This window comes from Oryzias melastigma, linkage group LG14, assembly GCF_002922805.2.
Source record: "Oryzias melastigma strain HK-1 linkage group LG14, ASM292280v2, whole genome shotgun sequence".
NCBI classification, from domain to species: Eukaryota; Metazoa; Chordata; class Actinopteri; order Beloniformes; family Adrianichthyidae; genus Oryzias; species Oryzias melastigma.
In genome coordinates, this window is record NC_050525.1 from 1,568,398 (window position 1) to 1,577,887 (window position 9,490).

The 9,490-nt window shown below is 42.1% G+C and overlaps 1 protein-coding gene across 1 annotated transcript in view; it reads left to right on the plus strand.

The window, feature by feature from the left end:
* Positions 1-6,927, plus strand: part of lg14h21orf91 (linkage group 14 C21orf91 homolog) — a 16,713-nt gene extending 9,786 nt beyond the window's left edge. The window contains exons 3-5 of the mRNA XM_024266207.2: positions 502-1,005; positions 2,557-2,619; positions 5,389-6,927. Coding sequence (XP_024121975.1) covers positions 502-1,005; positions 2,557-2,619; positions 5,389-5,564 — 743 coding nt within the window. The 3' untranslated portion in view covers positions 5,565-6,927. The remainder of the gene's footprint in view (positions 1-501; positions 1,006-2,556; positions 2,620-5,388) is intronic.
* Positions 6,928-9,490: the final 2,563 nt, after the last annotated feature.

The window sequence follows — 9,490 nt, forward strand, 5'->3', positions numbered from 1 at the left end:
TTCATTGACCTCATCGTCCCTGGACTGTCCAGCTTTTTGGACAATAGAGGAAGTTTGTGTTTGATTAAACTGCCTTGATTGGCTGCTTTGTGTGACGTCTGTCCTCTGTTGAAATGTGTTCTCTTCTTTAGAAACATCTTTATGTGATCTTATGCATCATAAATGTAGTTTGTTCAGATGACTGGGTTTGTGGATCCTGATGCTCTGAACTCTGAATAATGTGCTTAATATTTGAAATGTGACTGGTGAATCCATCATCCTCACTATGTCGGTGCTGTGCTGGCTAAGCCCCCACACACTAAGCAGCTTTCAGGGAGGTCACTTCCCTGTTTAGACTCCACTTGACTTCTGTTTGCTGTGGCTGGTAAGCAGGTTGCTCTCCCATGTCTCCTCGATTGTCTGTTTTTATTTGTTTGATCTTGTCTTTGTGAGTTCTGTTAGTTTGAGTGCTCTTACTGTTGGACTCCTTCGCTGTCTCTCACTGCTGGTCTGTTAACACAGGTGTCTCCACCACTACACTGCTGCACTCCAAGTCCCTCCGCGGCCACAGAGACTGCTTTGAGAAATGTCATCTCATCGCCAACCAGAAGCTGTCACATTCCAAGGCCTCTCAAAGTGCCTATGAAGGTCTGAAGCTCGCCTTCAGCCAGAAACTCAACCGCATCATCCAGTTTGCCCAGAACAAAGACTCGGTTTCCTCCAGCGGCTGCAGCAAGCGCACCGCTAGGGTCCTGTGTTACAGCCCGCAGGGCGACTGCAAGCTGCTGCCGCAGTCTGAGGCCCAGGTCCCGCGCTACACTCCCCGCTGGGACTGGACCAGAACCACGGGCCTGCCTGAATGCAGCGTGGGCATGCTGGAGGAGCAGTCTGTAGAAGAGCTGGAGCTTCTGCAGGAGTCCCGGTGTGACGTTTGGACCCGCGCCGGCAGCAAAGAGCTGCGCTGTCAGATCCAGTCTGCAGGAGGACAGCTGCAGCACCGGCAGCAACACCACAGCAGAGATAAACGTGAGCAGAACGTTCTCCTCTCTAATGTCAGGGGTTTAGGGTTAATTGGACCTCTTGGCTCTTCCAATATATTCAAATTGTCCTGTAGTGGTGCTGGAAGGCCTTCGTAGCTCTTTACAAGCTGCAGGTTTAAGAATTCTGTTCCTTTTTAAACAGGAACATTTTATATTTCAGTTTCATTAACAAACCATTCACTAACCTTATTTAAAGTACAGAGGACACCAATGTAACCTGGCCATGGATGGGCTTCAGCGTGAATAGAAATGTCTGGATCTCCTCCTTCTTTCCTCTCCTTTACTTACAGATGCACTCCCATCATTTGTTGATCTATGTTCAAAGTGGTCTTTTAGTTATGATTATGATGGTTTCGCTCAAGTCAAAAACCTGGGTCGTTTTCTAAGACAGAGTTTCTGCAGAGCAGCAGGAGTTCATCTGAAATCTTTAAGTTTGAGGCGAGACTGTTAGTGCAGTCCCTAAATTCCCGGGAAGTAAGGCTTCCCTATCTTCCCATCATCCCTTTGTTTACACTCTCTCCTGCTAGCTAACAGCCCCTCACATCCTAACATTAGCAGTGTAACTAAAATAGTGATCAGTATCATTTCTATCCAGCTGTACAGTTTAGACCCTGATTCCAGCTCAGACCAGGGGAACAAAGACGTTCATGGATCTGTTTGTCTGTTAGTGGATGATCAGAATGGAGCGGAGCAGGGAGACTATGACCTGCTGGCTGTAGAGTTTTACAACAACAAAACTTTCAAACATAATGTTTTCATCTGCCCCCAATTCATCATCTGAGTATGTAAGGAAATACTCTGAAATGCAAACTGAATCTTAATTTCCTCCATATATGTCCTCCATCATTAGGAACATGTTAAAACCCAAACCCAGACCCCGTTTTGATCCGAGTGGTTCTGTTAGGACTCAGAACAGGGATTCACCATAAGTATACAGAAGTACAGTCTTCCTTCTTTGCGGTTCTGTTTTCTCCCTTGTCTGGTGTGGTGTCTAGAAACAGCTTTCCTCTCGGCCTTCAGCGTCTCTGCAGAGTAGAAAACAGTTCTGTTACCTTGAGATGGTCCTTGTCCTTGTTTATGATTCAGCTCCAGACGTCAGACTCTTCAGGGACGAGGCAGAGGCTCCTGAAGGCCCCATTAAAACTCTTACATTTAAAATACAAAGGTCTCGGGTCTAGTCGGGGGAAGTTAGTCCTCTGCTTTTGCCCTTGTCCTGGGGAGGGGCTCCTATAGCAGCTGTGCTGGGTTAACCCCCTCAAACCAGACCTTGATGCTGAGAGTGAAGCAGGAGGGATTATGGGTTTAAACCCACGAACTTCCATTCTCAGAGCAGACAGCTTCAGTTTTTCCGAAAAAGTGAACGTCTTCAAAGCAGTTCAACCCTGCAGGAATCAGGAGGACACCTCGCGTACTCTAACTGAAAACAGGAATGTACCATCTCTGCCAAGCTGCTAACCTTAAGAGAATGGACAGAAAAGTGTCTTTTGAATGTCTGCTTTGAGGTGATGGAATGACGAGTTTTGCTTTGTTCTTGCAGTGATCCAGATGAGCATGGATGAGCTCCACCACCTGAACACTCAGCTGCTCAAGCAGATTCAGAGTACGTCTCTTTTCATCCTTTAACAGATTCTGCCGGTCTACATCTAAAACGACCCTTTCTCTGTGCCTTTGGTTTGGTGCTGTCCGTCGTATCACTCGTCAGACGGCATACGCCTCCAGAACGTGCTCTGTAGTGTCACAGGAGGCACAGCCGCTGACTTTGGTTCAGAAGAAAGACAAACAGATTCAGAAAAATTGCTTTTTAAAAATATATATGTTACATTTGGGATTCATTCTTAAAAAATGTCTTTCTTACTCAAATAACTGTTATTCAAAGCAAAAATTATAAGCAAGTTATTAATTTATAGAAAACACTGCTGCATGTGTCCTGGTACATGCACGGTTTCACGTCTGCGTGCCCTTTGCTCAGCATCAGGGCTCTGAGTTATTCTACAAATAAATATGCTGAATTCAAGCTCAGTGTAATTCGCTCTTTCATGAATATAAACACTGTAACTACACAGATTCATTATAGTTTGAGGTCAGATAATGACCTGGTGGGTCGCATGTTTGTGGGTGGAGACATGTTTTTGAGAAACAAACTCACCTGTTGATTTTACCACCTATTAGTTAGACAGCAGAGGGTGAGCTGAGTTGTCCCATTATTTTTTAACTTCTTTTTACCCATTTTTTTCTTTTGCTTACAATAAGCCAGATTCATCCTAAGTTGATTTATTTATCTTTGTTGTCATTAATAAAATGTTCAAATGCACGTCTCTTTGTTTAGTGCGTCACACAACAAGCTTCAGTCTTTCTGCGACTTTCAATCATTTAGTTATAGTCTCTACAGTTGATTCGTATCCTCTTATTCTGCCAGTGTTGGCATTGATTGTGGAGGAATGTTTGCTATGCAGATTCAGAAATGACAGCACCTTCATGTTTGCTAAATCAGCCGGTCCTCAAGTGTCTGTTCATGTTTGAAAAGAGGTTAGAAAGGAGCATGGGGGAGGGGGGTTCTGTTAGCGGGGCTGGATCTAAGAGGACCTGCGGTCTTCTGGACCCCAAAACCCTCAAAAGACAAAACGTTGTAACCTTTTCCATCAGCACCTTCACTCAGCAGGGTCAGGGCGACGGTGTTTGGAGCCTCTCTGGGTCCAATCATGTGAATGTCACATTATGTAAACACTGTTTGCTGCTTAAATCGTAGCTGGCTCTGAAATGTTGAAAGGATTTAGTGACATTTAGACGTCATCTTTAGCAGCTGATTCATGAAGCTGCTGGAAAGGGTTTTAAAAAAAGACCTGAAATCAGACAACAGAACAAAACGCTGTTCTCTTCTCTGGACATTTCTGCTGCGTGTTTCTGTGAGTTAGCAGTTATTCCTCCTGCTCTGAACACGAGCTATTGACCCTGAATGAACAGTAGGCAGTGTTGGGGTAACGGATTACAAAGTAATGAATCACTGTCATTTAATTACTTTTGTCAGTAATGGAGGAACGTAATGAAACCAGGTTATGTCTTCAACCATGTTCACAGTTTGCACAAGATCATTGTTTTAAAAATAAAGTTAAATAAAAGACAAGAGGATCTTCTTGATGCCAACTGTTTTTCCCCGGAGAATTTGTACTTGACCGGAAAAAAGTAAAGTAAAGAAACAAGTAGTGAAGTACTGTTTAAAATTAGTAACAAGTAAAGTAATTTCATTACAATTCCATTCAGTAACTAAGTAAACTAATCAATTACTTTTTAAAGTAATTCACCCAACACTGACAGTAGGGCTGCCATGATTAGATGACCAATCGACAGCTAATCAACTATTAAAGTAGTCCATTAAGTGTTACTTTATTTCAGGCTGTCAAACTCAATCACACAGGGGGCCTAAATCCAAAACACACCTTAGGTCACGGGGTGAACAGGATAAACATTTACTGAACACTCTAAAACTACATTTATAAAACTGTAACTTTTTAACATAATCATTTACTAGATGTATAGAATGACCTGTGATAATGCTAGTGTGAATGCTGGAAGCTGAAGTAGGGCATTGAAGATGATAGTGCTGATAGCTGAAGATGCTGGAAAAAAAAACTAAATTAGCCAAAACAGCTAGCATGTATCAGAAATATTAGCTAAACTCCAAAATAGTCTAAAAAATCTTAGTAAATGCCAAAATAGTCCATAAAGCTAGCAGAATGACAATTTTTAAAACTTTAAAACTGTAACTTTTTAACATAATTATGAATGACTGCTTAAACTTAAACCTTAAATAACTTTCAACATTTTACTCTCCATAAAAATATATTTTGTCAAAATTATACAAGTTAGAAATAAGTACAAGAAAACATCGGGTCATTAATAATAATAAAATCAAATGATCTGGAGGGCCACATAAAATTTCCTTTGACACATGAGCTTTATATTATATGGAGTCCGAGTGTAGTAAAGTTGAACAAAGTTGAGAGCGTTCAGCACCACAAAAAGTACTTTTTTCTATTTGAGTCAGTTAACCTGCGCTAACTTCCCCTCTGTTAACATGATAATTCCATCAGATTGTGAAGGAGAAAAGCAGCTTTTCATCGAGCCGCTTTTCTCCTTCACAATCTGATGGAATTACGTTTATTGTGCTAACAATTCAAAAAGGACAGTAAACCAAAGAACATAAACACTGAAGCTCCAGTGTTAAAGGTTGATGTCATTCATTTTTTGAGAGAAACAATTCATTTTTTTCAGGTTCATTTGAGGTCATGAAATTCAGAAATCCACTCCTCCAGGTGTGGTTGTGTGGATGTGGGATCACCTGAAAGAGCTGACTGAGTTCTTCTTCCTTCAGGTGTTTTCGAGCAGCTGACGGCTGCGGTGCAGGAGAAGGACGCCTTGGCCTCGGAGCTGCACGTGCGTCACATCGCCATCGAGCAGCTGTTCAAGAACTGTGCTAAAGTGCCGTGGCTGCAGATCAGCAGAGCGGGGTTTAGGGCTAGCGGCGGCGGCGGCGGCCCTGTGGACTGACGGCAGAGGAAGCTTAAACCAAAGGGTGCAGCTGCTGCACAGACCCTAGAGGACTCTGGCAGCTCTCATAGACGGCACGAGAGATTGGACTGACACTAGTTTTATAGTTGCAGTGGTGATGCAAGGATTAATGGGGGTTTGCAAGTAACTGCTGGTCTGACGCCAAGACCTGATCAACTCATGATAATGTAAAGGCTGCGAGTATCAGCTCAGCGGATGTTTGTGTCTCTGTTTTAGAATTAAGTTACTTTATCCTCTGAACCTTTGACTCCATCCAACCCCAGAAAGCAACAGAAGCCCGATTATACATGTGCATCCGACTGCAGTGAGTTAGTATTTCTTACCCATTTTTAGTTTTTATTGGACACACCATGCCAAGTTTTCCTAAATCTTTAGCTCTCCTTCATATTTGCAGAGAGTGGTTTGCTGTTTTACTCATAATATTGCACTGTTTTCAGTTTCTTCATGCTGCTTTGATTAGATTTCAACAACTAAAAGGTTTCTGCAGTTTTACCGAGGCTCTGTTGTATAAAATATTTTAAACCAAAACATAGAAGGAAACGTGCGCGTTGAAAGAAACCAGCAGATCTGACTGTGATTCCGCTTGATTGATTAGTTTTGTTTTTAAACCCAGTATGTGAGCAGCAGGTAGAAGCAATACTGGAGCCATCGTCTACAGCTCCACTGTCGTTACAGTCTGAGGAAGAGGAAGTCTCCGTCAAACCAAAGTGTGTATTTGTTGTGTCTTTGTACCAAACCGCTGTTGAACTGCTTTGTGGTCCGGCCTCCTCCTGCTCCTTCCAGTCCTGGTTTACTGCAGCGGCCCGGTCTCCATGCCAGTTTGGATCTGATGTCAAAGCAATACAGGACGCCGCTGCGCTCCACTGTGCCTACGGAAGCCCTGTGTAAACATGTGACAACCCTATGCAAGATCGAAATCAGCCTTAATGAGTAGCTGTTGAGACTAAAGTGTCATGAGTGGAGAGCAGGGACATGTTCACGTTTAGGAATGCTCAGCATTGTCGGTAGTTCTCTTTGTAAGAGATTAGATGCATTTAGCCCATTTTAGGGTTTAGGAGAGCTTTGACTCCATTTCAACTGGTCATAATTCTATTTATAATTCAGTTTGAGAGTTTCCAAATATTGACATTGTGGGTTCTGGAGAACCTTCTGTTCATGTCTGAGATGTCTGCTTTTTTTAGAGCTGTAACTGAGGATGCGAGCATTACTGTTACATTTGGCTCTCCATGGCTTTGTTTGGGTTGTTTTTCTGTTTCTGCATTGTGTTTTGATTATACTGACTGTGAACTTTGTGAGGAAGTGACATTTTCCTTTTTCTTAATAAAAAGTTATCATTTTTACACAGTCTGTCTTGTTCTTGAGCTTCAAATGGGGGAAAGTTGTTTGTGTTAGAAATAAAAATCTAATCTTTTAGATTCTAAATGGTAAATGGCGTGAAGGCCCAAAGCGCTTCAGCCACACTCACACACTGGTGGCGGCTCCGCTGCCAAACACAGGCGCCGACCTACCACCAGAGAGACTGAAACTTTTCTCAAATATTTGTTGATCTTCTTAGCCGCTCCTCCCTTTCAGGGTCATGGGATTGCTGGAGCCTAACCCGGCTGCTGATGGGTGAAGGCAGGATACACCTGGACAGGTCTCCAGTCTGTCACAGGGCCTCAATCACACACCTGTACACACCTAGGGACAATTTAGAGTCACCAAAGAAGCCAAGCATGTTTTTGGACGGTGGGAGGAAGCCGGAGTCCCCGGTGAAAACCCACACATGCACGGGGAGAACATGCAAACTCCACACAGAAAGGTCCCAGGTGGTGTTTCTGGTTCAGATCCCCCAGCTGGGATTTGAACCAGGGCCTTCTTGCTGTGAGGCAAGAACACTAACCACTGCACCACCGTGCAGCCCTTTCCAAAAATGTTATTTTTATCAATGCAATCATTCAGTTGAGTAGAAACAAGCTTTTCTAAAATTTGACTTTAACATCAACAGGTTGGATCCCGTCTGTATTTGTTTAGATTGGAGACATCTAAACCGCTCTTCTTCAGAACAGGCCTCACCATCACAGTCTTTAGGGATGCAGGGAAGACTCCAGTCTGAAGAGAGCAGTTCAAGATGCTCAGCAGCTCTTCCTCACAGGATGTGAAGACTGACTTAAAAATTGAGATGAGGATGGGATCAAGAAAACAGGCTGTGGTTTTCATGTAGGAAATCACCTGTTGGAGCATCAATCAAGACAAAAGTATTGAGTGTTCTCTCACTGCTAGGAGGACGTCCAGAGGAAAGACGTTGATCCCTCCACTGTCAGAAAGATGACATATTCCACACAGCAAACAGCGTTTTTCTAACTGTGAGTTTTACCCTACAAAATCAATCAAGATGTGCAATTGGCATTAAAATAGGAACAAAAACCACAGTTTTTAAATAAGACGGCATGTTTTTGTCCAGTTTCCATATATTTTCTCTTACGAGGTTGCTTACCAAAACACTTGATGCGGCTCATCCGTCAGGTTTTAGAACCCTCGTGACCCAGGAGTCCAACAGCTAACCCATCTTAGTGATGAAGTGGACTGCAAACTCCTCACAGGTTTTACTGCTAAAGGTGAGTGGTGTGCCAGAGACTGGATGACACTGGTGATTCTCCTGCTCCTTTCTGTGCATTTTTCAACATGTAAAAACTCAATCACAATTTCAGTAATCTTGGTGTGAAAACATTCAGCTCGTTCAGGACATTACTGCTTGTACTTTTAGTATTTATAAACTTTATAGGTTTTGAAATGTTCAGCAAAATATGCCCCTTATGAAATGTATGAGAAATTCCTCAAATCCTTCAAAAACTGTGTGCACTGTGAAACTTGTGAACTTCTGCAAACTTTCAGCTAAAGACATTCAAACCTTAAGATGTTCAGCAACGATTGGGTTTACAGGGTAAGTTGGAATTCAGCTTTTAATTTTGTTGCTAGTTCTGCTTGGCTAGTTTAGACATTTTTCCAATTTTAGGCTAACTTGGAGTTTAGCTAATCTTTTAGCATTATGGTAGCTGTTTTTTCAAAATTAGACTTCATAAGTTATTTAGGCAAATTTGGAGTTTAGCTAATGTTTTAGCATTATGTTAACTGTTTTGAGAATATTAGACATTTTTCTTTTTTTTTTTTGGATAATCGGTATTTATTTTGGCTAGCTTTCAGATTCAGCATTTGCAGCTATCAGTGCTGGCATATTCAATGGCCACATTCAGCTTCCAGCATTCACACTAGCATTTTCACAAGTAATTCTATAAATCCAGTTTTTCTATTGTGGCTAAGAGGATTTTTGACGTTGATTGATTTTCTGCTGTGAACATTAAGAAATAGTCCTGCTGTGCCTTTTTAATTGAGTTATTGCAGTATATGAGCATGTTTCTTCTGCCCTCCTTGTCATTGTTTTAGGTTTCTTAATATCTTCACTTCTCCAAGGAGGCAGAGCTTTCTCTTTAACAGTTTGTAGTTTTAGTGGGGCAATTAGAATTGGGGTGAGCTTATTATTTAAATTCTGAACTGATAAATCTAGACAAAATCTTTAACATGCTGTAGCTTTTCAACCATTAACACAATAATTCCAGTAGATTCTGAAGGAGAAATCATCATCTACTGGAATTATCAAAGTTACAGTATACACTGCAGCTCCGGTGTTAAAGGGTTAAGACCTAAAGACCTTAAATGTTCTTTACTGCTCCTCCTTCATATCTCAGTGTTGTGAACATGAACAAACAAAGGAGAAAAGAGTTTAGTTTTCTAGAATTACTTATCAGGAACTAGTCTGATGGAAGGAGCCTGCAGGAGTTGGTGAAAGAGGCCAGTCTTTTCCTGTGTAGACACCTGATACATGACACAATGACTGGTTAAGAAGAGGTCTGCATGTGGTTGGTGTC